Source organism: Bactrocera tryoni, unplaced genomic scaffold (genome assembly GCF_016617805.1).
Source record: "Bactrocera tryoni isolate S06 unplaced genomic scaffold, CSIRO_BtryS06_freeze2 scaffold_269, whole genome shotgun sequence".
NCBI lineage: Eukaryota > Metazoa > Arthropoda > Insecta > Diptera > Tephritidae > Bactrocera > Bactrocera tryoni.
Window position 1 is genome coordinate 123,943 of NW_024395992.1, and position 27,603 is coordinate 151,545.

General features: G+C 34.9%; 2 protein-coding genes across 4 annotated transcripts in view; one reads left to right on the forward strand and one right to left on the reverse strand.

Annotated features, from left to right (window-relative positions):
• LOC120781078 (GMP synthase [glutamine-hydrolyzing]-like) overlaps positions 1-27,603 on the reverse strand; it is an 84,214-nt gene that overhangs the window by 15,981 nt on the left and 40,630 nt on the right. For all 3 annotated transcript variants that reach the window (XM_040113221.1, XM_040113224.1, XM_040113222.1), the window contains exons 6-7: positions 490-586; positions 65-434 (exon numbers count right to left, since the gene is read on the reverse strand). In XM_040113221.1, the coding sequence (XP_039969155.1) occupies positions 65-434; positions 490-586 (467 nt within the window). The remainder of the gene's footprint in view (positions 1-64; positions 435-489; positions 587-27,603) is intronic.
• LOC120781080 lies at positions 2,172-4,195 on the forward strand. The gene is made up of 2 exons (XM_040113226.1): positions 2,172-2,290; positions 2,351-4,195. Exons 1-2 carry the CDS (start codon positions 2,194-2,196, stop codon positions 2,587-2,589), a joined length of 336 nt encoding a protein of 111 aa, XP_039969160.1. The 5' UTR covers positions 2,172-2,193; the 3' UTR covers positions 2,590-4,195.

Consider the following 27,603-nt stretch of genomic DNA (forward strand, 5'->3'; position numbering starts at 1 on the left):
TTATAAAATAGTTTTTAATCTGTTAGACATTAAAGCTTTAATAAGAAATATTTATATTAATAACCTTATTAGTTCTGTATCGTTATGATGAGTTTTAATAGTTTCTGCGTTCTGGCTAATTAAATTTGATGCAGATTCAATCAAATCTGGTCGAAGTGTACCTTGAGCCAATAACACTTCATCAGGCTTCAACTTCATTTCAGCTATAATATCATTGGTAATTTTTACGAATACATCACCAATAATCTTGCGTTTCTCCTCTGGGTTAATAGTCTGAAACAACATGGGTGTTTCTACAATTGAGAATTGTCCAGGCCTTTTAATCTGTGTAGTGCCTTTTAAAAATCGATAAGTTTCCTTTTTCACCAGCAGATCAATGCCGATTTCCCTTAAAGATTTTTCAACCTTTTCACTTTCTCCTTTACGCATGAATCCTTAATATAATGTTTTATTTAAAATTGTGCTGCAAATTTTTAAGAAGTAAATTACCGTTGTCAATGTGAACTGCAATAATTTGGTTTGGATGTAATGCATGGCGTAACAAAGCAGCACAAACAGTCGAATCAACTCCTCCGCTAACCAACAACTACAAAAGAAAATAATAAAGGAGCACTTCATACAAGAAAACTTTTTTATACAAAATTATATAGTTGTTGATCATGAATAAATAAATTAATACATTGTGTGTTTTACTAATTAAAATCAGCTCGAAAAAGCACCATAACATGTACACAACGTTACGTAGTGCAGCTGTCAGTAAAATTAAATTTTAAAATTGATATTATTTTTATAATGTGCTCACGACTGTATAATAATGGCAACTGTTAATTGTGATATGTATATACTCGATCACTATAAACCTTTGCTATAGCAAAATATGTCGAGATATGGAAACTGATCTTAAGCAGTCTCATGCAATATTTTGGGAATTTTGGAGTTTTAATATCCGTAAATATAATATGATATTTATTTATTTACAAACATGGCTAACTGAATAATTTACCAAAATTGATTACCCAAAATGGTTGGCTTTATGAATTAATAATAATAATTGAGCCTATACGCTGCATTTTTATAAATGGATAGTTAGTAAATAATTGTTCAAAATCTTTAAAATTACCAATATGAGTCAGCTTGAAAATTAACTTGTAATTTAACCAATACGCGTTTAACCCCACTGAAGACACAATAGCACAAATTTGTGGGATCTACACGGTAGTTGACGGTATTTCGAACACAGACGATTTTAAATTTAACTCCAAAAAGGAAGTCTAATACTAATGAAAAGCCAACAAAAAGCAGAAATTAATCTAATAAGGAATGAGGAATTAGTGAAAGTACAGAAACTGTAGCAACACTAAGAAAATTGCCCATAGGGCCGCTGCCCCCACCTACCGTTCGTCCCATTGGTGATTTTTTGTTTGTAAAGTTGCAATGAAGTTAAATAATTTATCGATCGTATGTTTACCATCAATAGCTTTTTTAATAGTTTGTCATCACTATCATATTTGAGAGACAGCTGTCATTCAGGCAATTAAAAAAAGAAAAAGTGTCAAAAGTGATTAGTGTTGGTTAAAAAAAAGTGTCGCTTAAGAAGTATAACTGATAATAATATAATAAAAATGGACATTAGAACCGTTTTTAATAATACTACAAGTACGTAATAGTTGACTTAAGTTATTGCATTACACTTTTTAATGATACATATGTTCTTATTGCAGCGAGATTGAAGAGGAGGCTGAGCTTAAATGAGCAGATATGACGGCGGATGATTGTCATGCCAACGATATTGGCAAATGGGTGGCTTTAGTCGGTACGATGAGTGAGGAGCAGAAAAAAGAACTGTTGGTTAGTTGTTGGAAGCCCGACCAAAATTATAATTTTTCAGCTGATGCAACGCACTTGAAGAGGTAATTCAATTGGTCATGGCTAGATTTATACAAACCATGGTTGGTGTACTCGCGCAGGCTAAAGGACGCTTTTTGTCTTCATTGCGTGCTGTTTAAGCCTCTCAACAAACCTGGCGTAACTTCCTCGTTTGTTGTACGCCCTTTTACAAAATTTAAAAATGTGCATGAGTACTGCAAAGCTCATGCATCAAGCAGTTTGCATAAAGAAGTTACACAATCAGCAATGTCATTTTTAAATGAAACTCCTGTCGATTTGCAAATGCAACGGGGTCATGCAAAAAAAATGCAACCAAATAAAAAAATTATTAAATCCATTATAAATACAATTTTGTTTTGTGGAACGCATGATCTTCCTCTTCGTGGCAAAGCGAATGATGAAGGTAAATCTAACAGATTTATAAAAGTTAAAAACTATATTTCATTATTTCACTTTTTCAAAGGTGTTCTATATGATCTGCTTATGATGAGAATATCAGTTGGTGCTGAGGCATTAAAAAACAATTTGGAGGATGGCAAACAAAACGCAAAGTATACTAGTCCACAAATCCAAAATGAAATTGTGGACATTTCGGCGAAAGTAATTAAAAATTACATCTGCACAGATGTTAAGAAAGCGTCAGCGTACAGCATCTTAGCAGACGAGACAGCGGACATGGCTGGAAAGGAACAACTTCGATAGGAATTCGATTTTTTGACAGCAGAAAAAAAATTATCCGTGAAGAATTTATTGGATTTATGGAATTAGATGCAATGGATGCAGCAACAATTGCAGCCAACATCGAAGGATTTGTGGAAGGTTTAGACTTAGATCCTGCTAAATGTATTGGGCTTGGGTTTAATGGATGTGCTACTATGGCCGGCAATACTAGTGGGGTGCAAAAAATATTAAGAGGTACATTCCAAAAAAGTTGTTATATTCATTGCGCCAGTCATCGCCTCAATTTGGTGGTTAATAACCAGAATTCAGTCTCTGAAATACGTAACACCATTTCCACCATAAAGGATGTAATAAATTTTTTCAGAGTCACCCCTTCGCAGAAGATACACTTCGAATGTACATTCTTTTTGTGAAACACGCTGGTCGGAGAAGTACAAAAGCATCGCTGATTTTAAAAATTTCTATTGTGATATAATAGATGGATTGGAAAAACTAAACACAGAAGGAAACGCAGGCACGAGAAAATTTGCATTCCCACTTCACAGTGCTCCAACTAAAAGCGTTTTTCTTATTTGTATGTTCATTATTGCCAAATATTACAGCATTCTCCAACCAGTAGTGAATATATTGCAAGCCAAGAACAATGATGTGATTAAATGTAGAGATCACATCAATAACATTTTAAATTTATTTGAGGAACATCGAGAGACATCTGCCAGCGAATTTGAAAAGATTTTTAGAGACTGTGAAAAGTTAGCTGAGAATGCATCGCTCAATATAAGTGTGCCCAGAGTCGTCGAGAAGCAAACAAAAAGATCAAACCCTCCATTCACGACAACAGCAGAGTATTACCGCCGGGCAATTTTCATTCCATATTTGGACTCTTTAATAACATCTATTACAGAACGATTTCCTAAAGAAAACATTTCAACTTTTGATCTCGCAGCCTTAAGTCCACTGCATATGAAAACTATCTCTCTAAGCGAATTCAATGAAAAAGTTTTGCGTGCAAGCTCTTTTTACAATATAAAAGATATTGAAAATGAGCTTGAACTTTATTACAAATATTGGAAAGATAAGGAAGGAGATGAGTTAGATTTAATATGTGCTTACAATAGCTCAGATTTTTATCCGAGGATAAGGGAGGGACTTGAAAATCTGTTCGCAATTCCCTGCACAACTTCCACTGTTGAACGGTCGTTCAGCACTCTCAGAAGAGTAAAGACATGGCTGAGAACAACAATGAGAGAGAATCGGTTGAATGGTAATAAAAGCAAACATTTTTTATAAATCAGCAGGAAAAGGATCATCTGGAAACGTTTAACAACTCAGAGCCCCAGCGCTGGACATGATTAGTTTATTGTAAGTTTATCCTTACAATATCTTTGTAATTGTGAATGATTGTGAAAAGAATAACGTAAAAAAAAAAAATTATTTAAGCATTGTGAAATCAAAATATACTGTAACAACATAGAAATATAGTAAAATATTGATTAATGGAATAATTTCAAATTTTAAAATACTAATTATTTAAAAATTTATATTGTGCGAAGTTATTAAAACTAAAGAAAGCGGAAATCTTCCCGCAGTGAGAATGTTGATTGTAAAATTCTATTGAAAAGAAAATTATTATTTTTTTATAAATCGAAAAGAAAATATTGTTTATAAATTTTATTGAAAACAAAGTTATTAATATTAAAGAAATCGGCTACCTAGACGATAATATTTATTGGGAAAAATTCTAGTGAAGAAGAAAAAACGTAATCAAAACGTAAATCGAACGCCTTAATAAATAAAATTATTAGTTATAAATTTTATCGAAAAGAAAATTCATTAATATCAAGGAAATTGTAAAACCCGATTTTTACTTAATTGTGAAGTTTAAAAAAAATATAATATAAAAAAAAATGGAGGAAGAATTAGTTAAACGGTTAAACCAGATTAGACTAAATGAAAACCCAAATACCGAACCTTTTACCTCCCAATCCGTACCTATGAATAACGCATTTATACGAGAGATAGCACAACAAGTCGCGAACCACATGACCAACAACTCAGACTTAGAGTATAGGGACTATCGTATACCACTAACGTGAAAGAAATTGACAGAATACCGGACATTCAAATGCCTAACAGAATTTTCCGGACGTCCTGGAGAATTCAATTTTTGGCGCAAATCCGTAGACAGAATTCTAGAAGTTTACAAAAACTTCCAGGACACCCCAAGATACTTCGGAATCCTACATACCATACGGCATAAGATTGTCGGCGATGCCGATACGGCCCTGGAGTCTTATCGAACTCCACTGGACTGGACACAAATTAAAAAATGTCTGATGCTTCATTACTCAGACAAACTTCCCACAAATCGCACCTCAAAATTACCGCCCTCAACAACAGGCTGCTTTAGCTATCAATTATAACTATAATAGATATAATCATCCCCAAAATAACCAAGGGTTCCGGCCGAAAGCTCCAGGATTTGGTAACCAACCTAACTGTTATAATAATAATAGACCCAATCTACCTCAAAAACCGCCCATACCAATGGATGTAGATAGATCTATACAGTCCAGAAATGTCAATTATCAAAACTACCCCAATACCAACCAAAATAATTACAATGCACAGAAGCGACCACTTTCTGCACAACAAGTCCACTCACCGAATAAAATACAAAGAAATTTTTATGCGGATACCGAACCAGCAGTTAGCAACTACCAAATACCAGCAGATCCCTACCAAATTTTTGAAAGCAGTACCTACCCTAACGAATACATAGAAAGAAACGAACCAAATCAACTAACGGAGGGAAATATTAATTTCATTAATAATAACGAACAGCAACAGGACGATCAAGACTATTACGAACCTGATACGATCCATTTTTTAGACTAACGTCGTCCTCACTACCTTATTACGAATTCGTGACAAGGAGTGGAGACGCTCTAGATTTTCTCATAGATACAGGATCTTATCCCCCGTTTGGATAGTCGATAAAAAAATGGATGCTTCCGGCGAAAAGAAGTATCGCATGGTCATCGACTACAGGAAACTCAACTCAATTACCATTCCAGACAGATATCCTATTCCTGAGATTAGTGAAGTCCTTTCAAACCTTGGAAATAACAAAATATTTACAGTTATAGACTTAAAAAGCGGATTTCATCAAATATCCCTCCGTGAAACACATAGAGAAAACGGCATTTTCCGTAAATAACGGAAAATACGATTGCCCTTTGGGCTTAAAAATGCCCCGTCCACATTCCAAAGGGCACTAGACGATATCCTCCGTGAACATATTGGAACTCGCTGTTACGTATACATTGACGACGTTATTATATTCGGAAGAGACGAAGAGGATCATTTAAGAAATTTAGAAAGGGTTTTCGAAACGTTGGAAAGAGCCAACATGAAAATCCAACTAGATAAATGGGAATTTGCAAAGAAGGAAGTAGAATTCTTGGGATATGTAGTCAGCCCTGAAGGAATAAAAACAAACCCCAAAAAGGTAGAAGCAATAGCTAAATCCCCAGTTCCGAATGTCGGGATATTATAGACGATGTATTAAGGACTACTCTAAGTAAGCCAAGCCCCTTACAGCACTTCTCCGAGGAGAACCCGGGAACGTCCCTAAAAACAAATCTAGGAAAATGGAAGTAAGACTAGATGACGAAGCGTTAAGAGCATTCAATAAAATTAAAAGCACATTAATATCAAAAGACATCGTTCTTGCGCACCCAAACTTTGAAAAAGACTTCGACCTGACTACCGACGCCTCTGACTATGCCATAGGCGGTGTGGTATCACAGGATAACAGACCGATAGCTTTCATATCAAGAACCCTTGGTAAAACGGAGGAACACTACGCTACTAACGAAAAAGAAATGCTGTCCATAATATGGGCACTCAACACATTACGAAGTTACCTCTATGGTTCGAAAAAAATAAAAATAATAACTGATCACCAACCGCTTACATATGCTCTTAGCCATAAAAATTCTAACAGTAAGATGAAACGTTGGAAATCAATATTAGAGGAATATAATCATGAATTAGTTTACCAACCCGGAAAATCAAACGTAGTGGCAGACGCACTATCAAGGATATCGAACCAAGTAAACTCACTTACACCCACTATCCATAGCGACGATAGTTCAAGTCACAATTTAATACCTTGTGCAGAGGTACCCATAAATGTTTTCAAAAATTAAATATTCCTTAAACTAGACGAAACACCCTCATACCAATTTAAAACAACTTTTCCGACCATGCACCGACATATAATTAAAGAACCAAATTTTAATGAACAGAACCTTACTGTGTTGTTTAGAAGATATTTAAATCCGTCCGTTATTAACGGAATACAGACGCAGACGAAAGAACGATGGGCTTGATTCAAAATATTTACCCTCAAAACTTCAGCAATTGTAAATGCAGATACACTCAGAAATTAGTAGACGACATATGCAGCGACCAGGAACAGGAAAATATTATTCTAGAAGGACATTCAAGAGCCCATAGGAATGCAACCGAAAACAAAAAACAAATTCTAGAGAAAGGCTACTTCCCTGCGATGATGAACAAAATTAAGCGAATAATAGCCAATTGCACAACATGTAAGGAGAATAAATACGAAAGATATCCTAATCAGCCAATTCTCGTATTAGCACCAACACCGCTACCCACATTTCCAGGACACACCGTACACGTTGATATTTATTTGACCGAAGGTAAGGTAGTTATGACCGCATTGAACAAATTTAGTAATTACGCTATAACAAAAATATTGAGTAGTAGAGCGATATAGGATGTCAGAAGACCCTTAAGAGACGTAATATCCTTTTTCGGTGTACCAAAGCTAATGGTAATGGATAACGAACCAGCGTTTAATTCCACCTCAATTAAATTTATGATAAAAGACGAACTAGGAATAGATGTTTACACTACTCCCCCATACAAAAGTCAAGCGAACGGCCAAGTGGAGAGGTTTCACTCCACCCTAACCGAAATAATGCGATGTATCAAGAATAATGGAGGCCACAGAAATTTCGAAGAGCTATTAGAAAGAGCAGTTTCAGAGTATAACCATACCATCCACTCGGTGACGAGGAAAAGACCAGTAGATATATTTTTTGGTAGGAATGTGACACATATTCCCGGGGATATTGAAAAAACAAGACAAGATAACTTACAAAAATTAGCGGAAAAGCAGAGAAAGGATATCGATTATCACAACAAAAAAAGACACACAACAAAAACATATTTGCCAGGACAGGTAATTTACGTTAAGAAAAATAGAAGATTAGGAACTAAGTTAAGCAAACCATACTGTAAGGAAATAATTAAGGAGGATAAAAATAGTACAGTCCTTACTGGAAAAGGACAAATTATACATAAAAGCAGGATACGTAACTGATGAAAACCGATTTTTTTTTCAGGTTTCTCTTACCACTATGCCTCGCGGAGGTACAAATCATAGACTATTCGAATTCGCAATTAGTGACTATAGAAAAAGGATCGGCCAGATTGCAGACAGGAACCTTTAGAATAATACATGAAATCGACATTGACAAATATACGGAAGTCCTCGAACATATCGAAATGACGATCCTTTCATTACTCAACTAATATCCCAGATCAAAGCTCATATCAATAATTTAAAAATTGTAAGAAAATCAGAAAGGTCATTAAATTTTCTAGGTAGTGCGTGGAAATGGATTGTAGGAAGTCCAGACCACGAAGACCACGAAATAGTGTTAAACAAATTAAATAACGTTCTAGAAAATAATAATGATCAAGTTCTAATTAACAAGCTAACGATAGAAAAAGTAAACGAAAGAGTTGGAAAATGATAAAAGCAAAGAAATAGAATCATTTTTGAAGTTAAAGTATAAATTAGAAATTATAAAAGAAGAAGTCGTAAATATTGCGTACGCAATACATTGGGCAAAAGCCAATATAATCAACTCCTACATCATGTCAAGCGAAGAAGTGGACATCGCCAAGAAAATTTTTGAAAAAGATGATATTCCATTCATAAAGTTAGACGAAGCTTTAGAATTTTCTGAAATAAAAATAGCAACCGATGGAAAAATAATAATTTACATTATAAGTTTACTTACAGTAGAAAAAGAAATTTGGAAAACAATAGATATTAGAGCAGTGAAGAGGAATGACAAGATCAATAAAATAAATTTTAACTCAATTCTTAGCTGTGAAAAGAATATTTTCGGAATAAATACCAATTGTAAGCAATATAATTCCTTGCAAATATGTTTAAGAAGTAACTTATTAAATTTAAGTAATGACTATTGCATAAGTAATCTCCTAAGGAGTCGTTTGTCAAACTACACAGTGACCAACAGCCAACACATTTTAGACTACGAAGAATTGTCACCAGGAGTACTATTTTTAAACAATTTTAAAGGAGAAATCATAATAAACGAGGAACTTACGATCCTGAATGGTACTTTTATAATTCACTACCATAATGCTACAATCAAGATCAATGAGAAGATATTTTTCAATGCACAAAGATCGACAAACAAGCCCCTACCTGCCCTACTCCAACCACCCTCAACTTCAAAGCGAGGCAATACTTTCCTTAGAGATGCTGAAGCAACTAAATATCGATAATTCAAAAGAAATAAGCCTCACACAATCAGCAAACCAACTTAAATATACCGCAAATATTATCTTAACCATCATATTGTTAATCATTATCATATACCTAACAAAATCCGTTCTATCACCCAAGGAGGACAAACAGAAACGGTCCATCGATCTAACAGAAACCGCAGTCGAAGGACTTAACCAGATCTTCAATAAGCCTAAAGGTCCAAACGAGGACGTTTGAATCTCAGGGGGGGCCTGTTAGCACGACACATATTAACAAATGTTAAGACACGCATACTGTTACACCAACATTCTTTAGCGCAACATAACACCTCATTATGTTAATTATGTTATGTTATGTTATGGATGCCTATGCCAACATACATCCAACTAATAAAGTCGCTGAAGTTGCGGCACGTGTAACTCCAGACTATGGGAACGGACGGCCAGCAACACAAATCTAGCAAAACGGTGGGAACCACAGAATCAGCACTTTTGGTCACGTAGCAGTAGCGACAGATTTAGGGCTAGCATTAAGAATGATAAAATGTAAAGTTTACTTTTTAGTTGGAGTTGAATTGAATGAGCTCCCGAAAATATATTTTTTGAAATCAACCGTTTGTGTTTGTTAACTAGTATACTAGTGTCACACGTTAACAAATGGTCCTTCGAGCCTATCCGAAAGGCACCTAAGCAACAAAAGAAAATAAAATAAAATAAAAATGTAAGTGAACATATGGTGAACAAAGTTAATGTGAACAAATACATACAGTGGACCAATAAAGTTTACATACACCTAGTTCTATAAAATTACGACACGTTTATTTGATATAAAATTAATACATTTTGTGGTTTTTTTCTATCCATTTCAAACGATGTATATTTAACATTAAATTTAGCAAATCAAAAAAAAAATTGTTTTTGCACAAATAAAAAAAAAATAATGTTAAAGCTTAAAATGAGCATAATTTACATCAAAAAAGTTTACGTACACTAATTATTATTTATAGAAATCAAAAGTAATTACAATAGTTTTAGCGGTTTTTGGAATACATTTTGTTTCTTTTATTGTCCATAGACATCGATGTTTGCTCCTCACTCCATTTCTAGTATTATTTCCGGATATTTTGACCCACTAAGTCCATGATCCAGCTTTTTGGCCTTATTTTGATGAAATTCGATGTTTTCGAATACGATTTCCAGAAGTTCCAGATGTTTTGAATAGGATTAATGTCTAGGGATTGCGGGACCTATGGAGTTATTTTTAATTCCATAACAACCCTGTACATACAAGATAAGATGGGTTTTTTGGGTCGTTATCCTGTTGTAAATAGAAGTGACCGCTATTAACAGCCGATTTAAGCACACTTAAAATTTAAATTTTTTTCTTAAAATGTTCAGATACATATGCTTATTCATCATAAAATAATCATTGATGTACGTTTTTTTTATTTGTGTAAAAAACAAAAATATTTTGATATGCTATATTTAATGTTAAATATGCATGTCTTGAAATGGATAGAAAAAAACCACAAAATTTATTAATTTTATATCAAATAAACGTGTCGTAATTTAATAGAACTGGGTGTATGTAAACTTTATTGGTCCACTGTATAAAGAACAAAGTTACAGTGAAAAAAGAAACAAACCCCATAATCACACGGAAAATAGAAAGTGAAGTGAAAAGATACATACAAGAAATTTAAACATAAAGAAACAGTGAAAAAAAACCTACTAAAATCAAAACCGGGCGCGAAATAAACTAAAAACCAAAACAACAAAAACAAAACCTACTAACATCAAAAACGGGCGCGGTATAATTACAAAGTTTAACAAACATACAAACATTAAAACTAAAATAGTAAGCGGGCGATAACATATACACAAATCACAATTATCATACATAGTCACGGGAGACTACACCAACAAACAACAAAGAGAAAGACAGCAAATTAACAGGGACAGCGCTGGACATACATAAGAGGAAAAGTAAGTAAACGAAAAAAGGGTATAGGTACAATGACCCAAAACCCTTGGCGGTAAATAAAGTGAGTCCGTTCCATATATAATTTGATATATAAAAATATATACATTTAATTCTTATGCACATATATATGTATGTATGTTAAATTTACAGTTTTGACGGTATTTCGGGACACCGTTAACTGTTCTTAAGGGTTCGATAAATGCATATCTACAAAAAAAAATAATAATAACTGCAAAAAATACAGTACCCGCCTTTTGCTTAGCTTGTGTCGTTAGACACCCCGTTATATAATTTCAAAAAAAAAATTTACTAAGTCAAGTATTAAGTGCCGAACACATAGAGTTCGACACGACATGGCAGCACGGCAGTGAACTGTAAATGGCGTCGTGAATCCTTTTACATGAGCATTTGTAAGAAGACAGCGACATAACAATGGCCGGCAAGTACACAAGACAACACAACTGTCCATTTTACATGTACACAATTTCGTTGTAGCCATACTAATACCTTTCACTTGGATGAAATTTTAATATTTTGTTCAAAGTGAAATTTTTTATGCAAAAAATAAGTAAATACGTAAATTTATTTGTTTTAAATTATCAATTGTTATTACAAATGACATAACAGATTTAATGCTTTTATTTGTAAAATAACGTTAGGTTTGTTAGAGCTTTGAATAATTTTACATTTTACATATTAGTAGCATCACTCTTCTCTACTATCAACTCTACTGTGTCCTTAAGAACGTGTGTATTTTAATACTTGTCAGATGTCGCTTGCAGTCTGTCGAGCTCTATGTGTTCAGCACTTTATATACTTGCAATATTTCCTGCGATACCCCTTGGGCTATAAAAAAAAGCAACAAGCAGGATCGCTCAAACCCTAAGCAAAAGCGGAAGATACGAAATAAAAAGAATATTAAATATATACATATAATAGGTTGTCAAAAAAGTCTTGCGGTATTTTCGCTAGTTGGCGCTGAAAGCGCGTAGTTCTAGTTTTATTCGTCGCATCTGGTCATGCTATACCTTTTTGGAAAGCTCATTTCACACGCTAACACGTGTTTGATTGATTGTCGTTTCTTTTAAGTCGTTCGTGAGTTATAGCGTCGCAAACATGGAGCAAAATAAAGAGAAAATACGGCATAATTTACAGTACTACTACGATAAAGGCAAAAATGCATCTCAAGCTGCCAATAAAATTTGTGCAGTTTATGGACCCGATACAGTTTCCATTTCCACCGCACAACGATGGTTTCAACGTTTTCGTACTGGTGTAGAGGTGGTCGAAGATGCGCCACGCTCCGGAAGGCCTGTCGTCGAAAATTGGGATAAAATCGCTGAATTGGTCGAAAGAGACCGGCATAGTAGCAGCCATAGCAACGGTCAAGAGCTGGGCATGAGTCATCAAAAGTTCATTTCAATTTCAATAAAAAACAAAACAGAATTCAATACAAATACCGCAAGACTTTTTTGACAACCTATTATATAAGCATATTCTTCTAAAATTGCAAATTCTTCCATTTTAATATATGTACATATTTATATGCATACATAATCATATGGTACATATGTATGTATGTACATACATGAACTAACTTAACCTACATAAAGCTATAACATACAATAATATTAAACTACCTGATTGGATGTTCAATTCGTGTCTCCAAACACACTACCAAAAAGCATTACAAAAGCAACTTACAGAAGACAAGTACTCGTTGCTTGCAAATTACCAACGATACCCCTTGTACTATAAAGCAACAAGCTGCATCGCTTTTAACATTCAAGCAAAGGTAGGTAATAAAAAAATAAAGAAATAGCAAAAGAATAAAAAGAGAAAAAAAGGCATTACATTTATGTACATACATATGTACTAATGTGCCGGTAAACATATGCTTCTCCCGCGCGACATATGTATGTACATACAAGTATACACTTTTTGCACATTACATTTCACCTATTCTTTCCTCACATTTGAACTAATTATTTATTACATACACATTTATGTATTTTTTCCGCGCTTTAATACATTTATGTGCGATTATCGAATTGTTAAGTGCGGAACACATAGAGCGCGACAGACTGCAGCAGCACGACAGTGAACTGAAAACGTCGTTGTTCATCTTACTACATGTTCATTTTGAGAAGCAACAACAACACAATGGCCGGCATGTACACAAAACAACGCAGTTGCCCTTTTGTATGTACACAATTTCGTTGTGGCCATACTAATTCCTTTCACTTCAATGAAATTTTAATATTTTGTTCAAAGTGAAATTTTTTATGCAAAAAATAAGTAAATAGGTAAATATTTTTGCTTTAAATTATCAATTGTTATTACAAATGATATAATAGAGCTATAATATAGCTAGTTTATGCTGTTAATTGTAAAATAACTTCAAATTTGTTAGAGCTGTGAATAATTTTACATTTTACATATTAGTGGCATCACCACTCTACCTCATCTCTCTATCTTCCATTCTACTGTCTACTCTACTGTCGTCGTACTGTCGTTGGCAAATATAGGAGGATATTGAAGTTAGCGAGAACAACAACTGTCGGCCTGCAGTCGTGTAGTCGTGCAGCTGTCAAAATAACAGTGTCCATAAGAACGTGTGTATTTTAATATTTGATAGATGTAGTTTGCAGTCTGCCGCGCTCTATGTGTTCCGCACTTTATATGTTACATTTTTATAACATATATACAAGCATACATATATAACAATTACATAACTACAAGGGATACGAGCAAAGCAAAACAAAAAGGAAAACGTCATATGGTGCATATAAAGCATATGCATATGCAAACATATGAAAATAAATACATATATACATACAAAAAATTTTACGTATTGTATTTTTCCTTCGCGTTCTTGATTCGTTTGCAGATACAAATATACAAAATAAGCGCGAGTAAACTCAGTCACATACCAGGTCATTTCCTCAGAGGAGCTCCTCTTCTCGCCATACCTGAGACAGAAGGAGACTCACTCACTTTAATAAATCGATGGGAAAGAATCAAGATTCTCCATCACGAATTCAGCCACAGATGGAAGGAAGACTATCTTAAAGATCTCCAATGCAGGAGAATGCGTCATCATACAAGACAAATGCCTTCCTCCAACGGAATGGCGACTAGGTCGCATTGAAAAAGGTTCATCGAGGATCAAATGGTCACATAAGAGTAGTCGATGTTCGAACACAAACCGGCATATTAACTCGACCAGTCACCAAACTGTGTTTTCTTCCATACAGCGAAGAACAACTTCAACCAAAACCGCAAAATAACTCGCAAAATTAATCGAAAAATCATAAATAAATTCGAAATTAACCCGCTTTATAATCCGTACATAAAAATAAACTCAAACACGCGCGTTGAAGATCAACCTACTATACATATACATATGTACAGATATGTATGTATGTACAGTAGAATTATTTATAACGACGTCGCTTATAACGACTAACCGTTTTTATCGTCGATATTATTAATGTAATTGTTTAGTGCGACAAACCGTTTATAGCGACCATTTTTTACGATAATTCGTTTGTTCAATTTGATATTTCACCGTTCAATTCTCCTTATTGGCGCGCGTAAATCACAGTTAGTGTTTGTCACCTGTTATGACAAGTTCATAAAGCGCCATAAAATGAGTTCTGTGAAGAGAAAATGTTTTACAATTGAAGAAAAGAGTGCAATATTACACAGATTACAAGCTGGTGAATCAAACGCGACCCTCGCAAAGAAATTTGGCGTATCTCATTCTACAATATCAACAATAAAGAAGAATAAATAACAGCAATTTAATGCCAATGTTTTGAAATGGAAACGTGTAAGAACTTCTACTCATGAGCAGTTGGATAAGGCATTGTTACAGTGGTTTAAGCTTCAGCGACCGGGGAATACCTCTTAATGGACCTCTGCTACAAGAGAAAGCAAATTTTTTTGCTAGACAGCGAAAACGCTCTTTATTTTTGTTTACAACAAATTATTATCATTAATTGTGTTTCACGAGACATCCGAAAATGTGATAAATATATATTTGGAGGATAAAATCGAATTGTTTTAAAGAAGTTTTGCGATTTTACTATTGCCCTTTTCTTTAAAATTTCAGTCGTAAGCCACTTTTACGCAAAAAACTTTGTTTCCTTGTTTTTCTGTATTTAAGAAGCAAACTACACTCCTATCCACCGGTTATCCACTGTTAAATTGATAAAAAATTCATTTTAAGACTTCTTAAACATCACTTCTTCAATGCACCTGCACGCCGCGCAAAATATTTGCAAAATATTTGTTTAAGTATCAGCTGAGTATCTGCAAAAAAACATCAGGGTTGCAATATTGCCGCAGTTATTTGCTTGCTCGAACATCCCCTACTCTACGTGCTCAATTTAGTGATAATGAAATTTTTAATGCAGATGAGACCGGGTTGTTTTATAAATTAACCCCAGACAAGACGTTGAAATTTAAAGGTGAACAAGTAAGGAAGGGCTAAGTTCGGGTGTCACCGAACATTTTATACTCTCGCATGATAAAGTGATAATCGAGATTTCATTATACGTCATTTACATATTTTTCAAATACCGTATTTTTGTAAAGTTCTATTCCGCTATCATTATTGGTTCCTAATGTACTATATATTATACAGAGAAGGTATCAGATGGAATTCAAAATAGCGTTATGTTGGAAGAAGGCGTGGTTGTGAACCGATTTCACCTATATTTCATTTCATCAGGGTGTTAAGAAAATATTATATACCGAATTTCATTGAAATCGGTCGAGTAGTTCCTGAGATATGGTTTTTGGTCCATAAGTGGGCGAGGCCACGCCCATTTTCAATTTTTCAAAAAAGCCTGGGTGCAGCTTCCTTCTGCAATTTCTTCCGTAAAATTTAGTGTTTCTGACGTTTTTTGTTAGTCCGTTAACGCACTTTTAGTGATTTTCAACATAGCCTTTGTATGGGAGGTGGGCGTGGTTAATATCCGATTTCTTCCATTTTTGAACTGTATATGGAAATGCCTGAAGAAAACGACTCTGTAGAGTTTGGTTGACATAGCTATAGTAGTTTCCGAGATACGTACAAAAAACTTAGTAGGGGGCGGGGCCACGCCCACTTTTCCAAAAAAATTACGTCCAAATATGCCCCTCCCTAATGCGATCTTTTTTGACAAATTTCACTTTAATATCTTTATTTATGGCTTAGTTATGACACTTTATAGGTTTTCGGTTTCCGCCATTTTGTGGGCGTGGCAGTTGGCCGATTTTGCCCATCTTCGAACTTAACCTTCTTATGGAGCCAAGGAATACGTGTACCAAGTTTCATCATGATATCTAAATTTTTACTCAAGTTACAGCTTGCACGGACGGACGGACAGACGGACGGACAGACGGACGGACGGACGGACGGACAGACAGACATCCGGATTTCGACTCTACTCGTCATCCTGATCACTTTGGTATACATAACCCTATATCTGACTCTTTTAGTTTTAGGACTTACAAACAACCGTTATGTGAACAAAACTATAATACTCTCCTTAGCAACATTGTTGAGAGAGTATAAAAATGTACAAGAGGAAAATTATCAAAGGAGCGAATAACAGTGATGGTGGCAGCCCACATGAGTGGCACAGTTAAAAAAAAACTTCTCGTAATCGGGAAATCTCAACGTCCCAGATGTTTTAAAAATGTACGGCATTTGCCAGTGGATTATGAGAGAATCGAAAAGCCTGGATGACTGGTGACTTTTTTACCAAATGGGCACGACCATGGGATCGTGAAATTACGAAAAAGAATAAGAAAATCCTGCTGTTAGTTGACAACTGTCCTACACATCCCCATATTGCAGACTTGAAAAGCATAACCCTAGTATTTCTGCCTCCAAACACGACATCAGTGTTGCAACCAATGGATCAAGGGATCATTCGAGCTTTGAAAACACATTTTCGTAAAAACCTTGTTTTAAAAATGATCCAGTTTCTAAATGGCGGATGCAGTAGTGTTGAGTGCCTGAGATCACTGTTCTTGACGCTATTCTAATGATTCAAGATGCCTGGACTCAACTCAAGCAAGGAACAATTTTTAACTTTTACAAACATGCTGGTTTTGTCCGAAGCAATATAGAATGTACCATAACTTCAGATGATTTTAACGAAGAAGACGACGTACCGCTGAGCATTTGGGCGAAGGCTATTGATAAGCATCAGTTACCCATAAGAAACGAGGGCTTTGAACAATACGCGCGTGTTGATGATGCCGTCGCCACTTGTGAATAGCCGTCTGATGAAAACATTGTGGATAATATCATCGCCGACGACGCGAATAGCAAAGATAGCGACGGTGATGATGACGAACCAGAGTTTTATCCAACCTTGAGTGTATCTGAAGCTCTGAAGGCTGCGGAAACGCTTAATGTATTTGTTCAGACTAACTTTGATGATGACCAAATGAAAACAATGATGTCACGAATTCACAATGCTGTCCGAAGTTCTTACTACCGAACAAAAGCCTGTCAAAAACAAACCCAAATAACAGATTTCCTACGTTAGTGACAGTATTACAGTACATTACGTACCTATGTTTGTAATTTGGTATGTACTACTTATTTGTGTACATATAAGAATAATTAAAATAAACATATGTAACTGATTCCTACAACATGTTTTATTTACCTAAATAGGAAAATCAAACTTTCGCACTTATAATACATAATTACATACATATGTAAATATCCGTTTTATACGTCATCCGGTTAGTACGACATAATACCGCCGGTCCCTTGAAGGTCGTTATATCCGGATTCTACTGTAGTTACAACTACATCATAACATTATAAATAAAATCAATTTAAAGCAAATTTATATTCCCATAGAAATGGACGTAGATTGGGTCTCCCCAAACCACCTCCAACACCGTAAGGTTCGAAATCGCTACACCCACAGCGTCGGCTGCACCCGTTGCCGTTCCAAGGACCAAGGTTATGGGGCCACCGCCATCCGCCGCAGCAGTCAGGGAGATAAGAGAAGAGCAGCTATTGGAGCCACAGGGTCCTCCATGTTGCATCCTGTACCATCGCCCACACGCCCTGAAACGATGCACCATCTTTCAAAGTATGAAGCCCGCTCAACGACAACAGGTTGCAAGGGCCCGCGAGCATTGCATGACCTGCCTGGCAGATGACCACGCCACCATAGAGTGCTGGGCCGACGGTGCCTGTCAATATTGCCAAAGGCCGCACCACACTCTGTTGCATCGATTTCCCACACGAGCCAATCGCACCAACTCCCGTACCAGACCACGCAGCGATCCTATCAGGCGACGACGAGGCAGCCAACCAACCACAACACGTTCACGGCCATCTCCGCCACACGATCATCAACGAGACGACTCGCAATAATCAAATATTCACCACCCAAACTATTAAAAGGGATAGATCCGAACAGGATATTCCTTATTTTCGTTTCATCCACGAAGCAAGACGTTCGACCGATAATATTAACTTTCATTTGTTATCCGCAGCAACCACCGCACTTTCCGTTTTTTATAAACCGCCAAGTGACGGAGTGAACTAAATTCCCGATTTTGCCAGCAGTGTCGCGCAGTGAGTTTCGCAGAAAACAGAAAAAATATACAGTTGTCCACAAAATAATTGGGGTGCCAATATGAAAAATGTATTTGGCTGCATAACTTTTTTAAATCACATGAAATGGCGCGAAACAATAACGGTACACATAACTGGATACTAGCTTAAAAATACAATACAAATTTTTATTGTGATGATTGCTAATCTACTTCTGCTTTGCTAGTTCTCGGAGACACTTGTAATTGCTTTTCACAAAATAATAGGAGTGTTCGATATTTCGTTTTCAAAATAGTCCTTAATATAAAAAATATTCACAAAATTATAAATGTAAGTATAGTTCCATAATCTAGCAGCAGATTCAATTAGTTATTATTTTATTTAATCATTGGGTTTTTCTTCAGTGGGTAGAGAAAATCATTGTACAGAGGAAAAGCGGAAAACGATAAAAAATTTGAGAAATTTAGGAAAATTGTATAAAGAGATCCAAGAAATCGTAAAATGCTTTCCTCAAATGATAGCAAATGTCTTAAATTTCAGAAACAAAAATGAAACTTGTAGACAAAAGCACAAAATATGCACTGCAGACGATCGCAATATAGTACGCTACTCCAAAACTAATCCTTTTGCTTCAGCCAGGAGCATCCATGACGAACTAAATTTGTCAGTTAATACTGAAACTGTTCGTAGGCATTTGGAGCAGAACAAATTATTTGCCAGAAGTCCACGAAAAGGACCCCCATTAAAAAAATAACAAGGAAGCCCGCATACAATTTGCAAAAAAGCATGGCTCCTGACCCGTGTCTAAATGGCGAAACATATTGTGGTCAGACGAATCCAAAGTTGAGTTATTTGGTAGTACAGGTTCTAGGAACTTTGCCCGACGTCCCCCTAACTCAGAATGTAATCCCCGGTTTACCACAAAAACCGTTATACATAACGATGGCAAATCATTGTACACGGTCGTTTTTCACATTGTGGTGTTGGTCCAATTCACTTAATTGAAGGCATCATGGACCAAAGGGCATATGTCAAAATATTATATGAGGTAATGTTAACACATGCCTCATGGAATATGCCATTGATATATGGGTATATCAACGGGATAATGACCTTAAACATACCAAAAACAATGTAATCTCCGAAGAAATTTTTCAGATCGGTTATCTACAGCATATAGCTGCCATATAAACCGAATGATCGAAATCAAATGCTTGCATGTGAAACTTCCTCATTTGACGATATATCTTTACGAAATTTGGGATGAGTTATTGTTTATAGAAATATTGTAATATCGGAAGAAATTGTTCAGATCGGATTACTATAGCATATACAGCCGTGGTCACGCAAAGAGCACACTTAGGAAGCAATATACGCTAATACAATTGACAAAGATCTTTAAAAGAGTAAAAAGAGCTTAAAATATGATTACTTATTTATTAGTTTATCCATTTAAGTAACAAAAACCAAATAGCAATTCACAAATAATTAGTATTAATTGAAAAACTTGAACTCCCTCTAAAATGCATTGGTCACTCAAATAGCACATTTTACCAAACCTGCAACATTCCTGTGAAATTAGTGAAATTTAATCAACGATATGGTGCCATAATAGGCTTACGTTTCTAATACTTGGTCCTATATTCCAGATTTTGAATTATAACATCACATCCGCAGACTATATTTTCTACAAGCTTCTTACATCTCATCTTTGGGATGGAGTACCAAGCTTCCTTAATACCTTCCCATAAATCCTCAAAATTTGTAAAATTTTTAGCAGCAATTTGAAGGTTAACATCGTTACATACGTTTTCTATTGGATTAAGGTCAGGACTTAACGCTCGCTAATTCAAAACATTTATTTTTTTTCTTTTTTAAGCCAATCCTTTGCGATTTTGACTGTGTGGTTAGGGTCGTTATCCTGCATAAAAGTACAGCGAAAAGGCATGCAATTGTAAGCAAATGGTTCCATTTCGTTTCTTAATATGTCTATATATTTATACCGATCCATTTTCTATTAAATGGGAATAATTGGACCCACGCCACGCCAGGAAAAGGCACCCCATATCCACCCCATTATCGTCTTTTCTGTGTACCTGGAATTCAACGATTGACCTTTAGGACGATGAACATTACTTTTTCCATCAGGACCATTCCATTAATTTTCGTTTCATCCGTTCATAATACATTTTTCCCAAAAATAAGGTCCTTATGTCTATGTGTTTTCGCGAAACACAGCCGTTTTTGGATGTGCCGCTTTGACAGAAGTGTTTTTTTTTTTACTCGGGCAGCGAAAAAGATGTACCTCATTAAAACGTCTTCCAACAGTCTTCCGCGATATATTTAATCCATATTCTTCATTAATTTCCTGCATTATTTTTCATGAAGACTTAAAAGGGTCGGCCTTGCTTCTCCAGACTATGGATCTATCTTCAGTAATTGTTGTCTTTCGCGGCGGTTGGAGTTTTTTTTTTGTTTTTGGTCAAATAGATCTCGTTAGCTTTAATAAGTTTAAGGCTGTTATCCGTATAAACCTTTTTCCGGGAACAATTCAATAGAACAACAATTTCTGAACAGTTTTCCCGAATTAACAGAGCTTACAACGGCCCATTTCCACTCGAATTAAATCACTTTATCGTAGACAACCTTAATTAGTAATAATAATTCACTCCTTATAAATTTTTACAAACAGATTTTCACTTTCTAAAAAATGTGCTGTTTGGGTGACCAGGCCATTTTAGAGGGAGTTCAAGTTTTTCAATTAATACTAATTATTCGTGAATTTCTGTTACTTAAATGAGTAAATTAATAAACAAGTAATCATATTTTGAGCACTTTTTACTCTTTAAAAAATGTTTCTCAATTGTATAAGCCCTTATTGCTTCTTACGACTAAGTGTGCTATTTGCGTGACCATGGCTGTAGCTTCCATACAAACTGGACATATAGTTACTAAAAGAAATGCACCTGTGAATGTTATATTAGCTTCGGTGCAGCCGAAGTAAACGTTTTTTCTTTTTTAGAAATAATAAATTATAAATATGTTTACTTGGTAGTTATAAATACATATACAAAAAATAGGCAAAATAGCGTAACAAAATATGGTACCACGATTATACAGGCATATAAATGCAGTTTTCTTCAAAGGGAAACTAAATTTTTAGGACATATTAATGAAAGAAGGAAACAATTAAAAGGATTTTTAAGAGGAACCGGTTACTATAGAAAATGCATTACATAATTTTTAGCAGTAATTTTTTCAACAACATATTTTTGACCGTAGACTTGTATGTATATATGGCAACAAAGTTGAAATAATAACAGATCATTGTCCAATCAAATATCCAGTTAATAAATATAAAGGAAAAGAATTTTCACAACATCATCAGAGGTGGTTATCGAAATTACAGGAATACAACTTTGAAATAGAATATGTAAATGGAAACAATAATGATGTAGCTGATTTCTTGAGTCGAATTGAAAACTCACCAAAACTAAAAGAAGGTAACGACAATGAAGCAACCCTGGAATTGTCAGAAACAATTCAATTCTGAAGTTGAAGAACCGCTTCAGCACTTCCGAATTAAAAAGAAGTTGTAAATAAGTACAAAATTCAATTTAAGTTATATTAAAATAAAATTATATTCACATATAACCCAAAAGTTCAGATGCAAAGGCTTCATGGAAGAAAAATAATGGAAATAAATCCAATGTATGAAGAAGGAGAGAACGAGAAACCATTAAAAAGATATATAATAGGAAACGGAATAGTGGAAAGTATCTGAAGCAGATTGCCATAAAATTCAGAAATTACTCATTGACATTTTTGCTCAAGAAAGAAATTTAAAATTTGTAAAATGCACAAAAAGAGCCTCAGTAATGAAAGAAGAGGAATTACATAAGCAAATATCACTTTTCCATACAAAATAATCTATATATAGTGGTAAAAACGAAACGTATATTTCACTAAAATATAAAATAAGTCACCCTAAATTTATATAACTACCAATAAACAACTGCCAAAAATGCCACCAAATAAAATACCTACCAACAAAACAAAAATTTCAATTAACAGAAGCCCCTGATAAAAAAAAAAGAAATAGTGCACATTGATATTTTTAATTTCAAAAAACAATCCACACAGTTCTCGCATGTGTAGCTGTAGCACATGAAAATTTTAATTAGCTCTGCTCTACTTCCAACTTTTTTGCTACCGCTACGCCAGAGCACAGCACTTCATTTTTGGCTATTGCTACAGCTATAGTTTTTTACCTAACAAAACTCCGAGCAGAGCAGAGCACATACTTTTATATTGTTCTGCTATGGCTCCCGTCAAAGTGAAAGCGGTAGCTATAGTATAGCAATTCTAGAAATTTTGCTGCTACGGAGTAGTAAATGAAAACCCTGGGAATAGCCTATAAATAGATGTTTGGAGTTATGGATAATGATGACAGGCAAGAAATTGTGGATCTTTTCAAAGTTATTGAAGAAAATAACCATAATGCAATTGCAAATTTAAATACACAAATATGTAGTAATTAATGGACATTTCATATATCTTTAAATTGTTGAAAGCGTCTATACAAGGTGCGTTCCAAAGTAAACACGACTTTTTGAATCTTTCTGATTATTTTACCAAAAGTCACATTTTAACCATTAACCACTCCCCGTATTCACCTGATATGGTACCGTGCGACTTCTTCCTTTTCGGAAAAATGGATTTGCCCATGAAAGGAAAGCGTTATGCAGACGTAGAGGCCATTCAACAGGCTTGCACCAGCATACTGGCGGCCATACCGTCCAACGAGCTAAAACACTCGTTCGACATGTTTTTGGACCGTGCAAAAAGCTGTGTTGAAGCAGAAAATTATTTAGAATAAAATAAATTGATTTTGCCAAAAAAACCATTCGTTCTGTTTTTTTTAAGTCCTGTTTACTTTGAAAAGCATCTTGTAGAATCAGATAGAAAACAAATAATAACATTTTTATTTGGAATAACTAAAGAACAAAATATAATTTAAAGAAAATTTACATATGTATATTGACCAAATGAACAAAATAAAATTTATAGAAAATAAAGTAAAAGAAAGATAATATAATGAAGTAAAATATGGTGCACCCTAGTATGTTAACTGGAGAAGAAATTGAAAATATGAAATTTATTTTTACAAATTAAAATTGGCAAAAGTATGAGTAAATTGTAAAATAGAAATTTTACAACAAGAATATAAAAATAATAAAACAAAATATGTTCATACTATTGTATACCCTGTCGAAAAATTAAACCAAAGCTACACACAAAAATTTACTTTTAATGATATCGCAATAAAAAATATTGAAAATATAAAAGAAATTGCAGAGTTAAAATATGGTATGATGGTAAGCACTGTAGTCCTGAAAAAAGACGCATTATGCTCAATATTAAGAAATCCGGGAAAACTGTTGCAGAAATTGCTGTTTTATTGAATTGGAAAATGGTGTATAATGGTCTTAAACTCATAAAAGCTAACGAGATCTATTAAAAAAAACCACAACCACCGCGAAAGACAACAATTACTGAAGGCAGAGTCATAGTCTGGAGGAGCAAGGCCGACCCTTTTAAGTCTTCGTGACAAATAATGCAGGAAATGATTGAAAAATATGGATTAAATATATCGCGGTAGACTGTTGGAAGACGTTTAAATGAGGTACAACCTTTGGCTGGCCGAGTCGGAAAAACCACTTCTGTCAAAGCGGCACATTCTAAATCGGCTACGTTTCGCGAAAACACATAGGGATAAAGATCTTATTTTTGGAAAAAATGTACTATAAACTGATGGAACGAAAATTAGTAGAATGGTCCTGATAGGAAAAGTAAAGTTCATCTTTGAATCCCAGGTACACAAAAAATACGATAAAAAAACGCAAGCGGCAATATGATGATATGGGGTAGCTTTTCCTGGAATGGCGAGGGCTCAATTATTCCCATTTAGGGGAAAATGGATCGGTATAAATATTTAGAAATGGAACCATTTGATTTTAATTGCATGCCCCTTCGCTGTACTTTTATGCAGAATAACGGCCCTAAGCACAGCGAAAATCACAAAGGATTGGCTTGAGAAAGAAAAAATAAATGTTTTGGATTAGCCAGCGTTAAGCCCTGACCTTAATCCAATGGAAAACTTATGGAACGATGTTAACCTTAAAATTGCTGCTAAAAATTTTACAAATTTTGAGGATTTATGGGAAGGTATTAAGAAAGCTTGGTAGTCCATCCCAAAGAAGAGATGCGAGAAGCTGATAGAAAATATGGTATGCGGATGTGATGCTATAATTGAAAATCTGGAATATAGGACCAAGTATTAGAAACGTAACCATGTTATGACACCAAATCGTTGATTAAATTTTATTAATTTCACATGATTTTCGTAGGTTTATGACTAAGTGTGATATTTGCGTGATCATGGTTGTATATACAAAATTTGCAAAATAGAGTAACAAAATACGGTACCACGACCGTGTGTTTTTGGCATCGTATTTCATAAACAATTGATTGCTTATTTAAGTTAGTATTGGGCCATAAAAAAGTTATAGAAATACTTTAAAAAATATTGATAATAAATTTGATTTTTCAGTATTTCACTTATAAAAAAAAATGACGTGTGGCACTCGGGACTGCCGCGGTAAAGCTATTGCTTAGCATTTTGTATCAACTTATGCAATTATAATTATTTATTTTATTCATGCAGTATTTCTTTTTCTTTGATATTAATTCAAGTTACACTTTTTGAGCGTGGTGTCCGATAAGAAAACAAATTTTTCTATTATTAAATAAATAAAATGTTAATATTGTGTAAAATATTTTTATTATTAATAATAAATACATACATGTATCGGCTTTCATATTAATCTTATTATTTGCTCATATGTATACGCATGTGCGCGTTCAGAAAATCAAATCATGATTTTATCACTTATACATACATATTACATGTGCGCGCATTAATCTGCTTGTTCATACATTCACATATACTTATATGTACACTTCCGAACAAATAATGCACAAGCATGCATACATACATTTGCGTACACATGTGAATATGTCACCAACAAAAAATTTAAGCATTGTTCTACAAAAACAACAATTGCTCAAATAGCAGAAGCATCAAAAGTCAATTTGGCAGCCGAATTGGCGAAGCCCAAATGTAGTAAATTTTACAACAAAAACGATTTCATTCATAAACGCAGGCGCAAATTCTACAAGCGACCTCGCTTCATTCATAAAAACAGACGCCGTAACACCTCCCCGAGCATGCCTTTGCCTACAAGCGTCTTTTCGCGACAATGGCAAAAGCTAAAAATCATAAATTGAACAACTTCTGTTGCTTCTTCACAGAAAAAAGTCAGAAAAGTGGCAACAACGGAGTTGTCGATTTATAATATTTGTCCATTCTAAAATATTTTTCAGTGAATCGCAAAAATCTGCGTCGATATATATGCAAGCCCATACATATGCATACATATTTACGCTAATTTGTGGGCGAAGCTGTTACAGCGGCAAGGGAAGCGGTCAATAGGCGGCCATTCTTTTATTTTTTTCGGCACAGCTTGGATTTTCTATTATCACACAAGTGCTGAACATTCTTGGGGACACAGGTATTGAGGCAGCTGCACAACTACATAACTGGGTCCCTAAGAACGTGTGTATTTTAATTTTGACAGATGTCGCTTGCAGTCTGTCGTGCTCAATGTGTTCAGCACTTGACTCTTTGACAAAACGCAAGTTTCGGCCTTTGGTTGACCGTGGCAACGGAGATGCGAAGAAGCGTGCGACACTTGTTATTATGAATGTATGTACATATATATATGGCTCGCATTTGCTTTCGTAAACATACAGACAAATGTGCCAAAGAAATAATACAAGTTAATACAACACCTATCAACAATTCGACAACATAACTTGCGCAACTACTACATAACTTACTAACTTAAGCAAATCGCCGCAGCAGTTTTAGTAACAACGACTTGACTTCCGGCACGTGCACCCGAAATGCTTATGCACCTTCACAAGCCAATTCCTGGAAGTGCATCACGCCACCACACTGCAGGCTAGACGGAATTTAGGTATAAAATTATGTTAAGCACTAATTTTAGTCACATTTTATGTCAATCAATAAAGTAACGCGGTCGCGCTGCCATCCATGCAGCACCGTTGTTAAACGCGAAAACAACTTTGTTTTTTTAGCTTTCTCAACGAGAGAAAGCTTAACTGACGCCCGAGCGAAAAAGGATATAGCTGTTTGTACTAAAAGTCACGTAAAGTGCAAAGACAACTTAGATGCAAAGAAGCGTAAAGCCACCTGTATCACGCGCCGTGTAAAAGTGTAAAAACTTAGCTAAAAAGTTAGGCGTAAAGCTATTTTGCTAAAAACAAAAAGCGTCGATCGGTCGGTTCCTTAGTAGCTTAGGCAAAAAGGAGACATTACGTGTCGGCCTAAGATCGCGGATATAAAAAAAATTTTTAACTAGAATAATAACAAAAAATACTGTAATAAAGTGTTCGACAATAAAGAAGAAAAATCTATATAAACAATATCCGTAAACGATCAAGGATAAAATAAGAAGTGAATGTGCAAAAAAACTGTGAGAAAAATCTATCCTTAAACCAACAAAGGATAGTAAAAATATTTGACTTTCAATAAGAAGTGAACTATAAAGCAAGTTCTGTGAGCAGCGTGCAATTCTACATCAAAATAGTGCTGCTACCAAATCCTATTGAGCATTGAATGTGCGAAAGAAAAAAACTGTGAAACAAGTTAATAGAAGAGGAAAAATCTAAAAGTGAACTATAAAACAAGTTCTGTGAGCAG

Bases quoted from the DNA above. Each gene is read 5' to 3' on its own strand.
- LOC120781080 (XM_040113226.1), top strand. From the start codon at position 2,194: ATGCAACCAAATAAAAAAATTATTAAATCCATTATAAATACAATTTTG. The intron at 2,291-2,350 runs GTAAATCTAACA...ACTTTTTCAAAG, and splicing joins TGGCAAAGCGAATGATGAAG to GTGTTCTATATGATCTGCTT.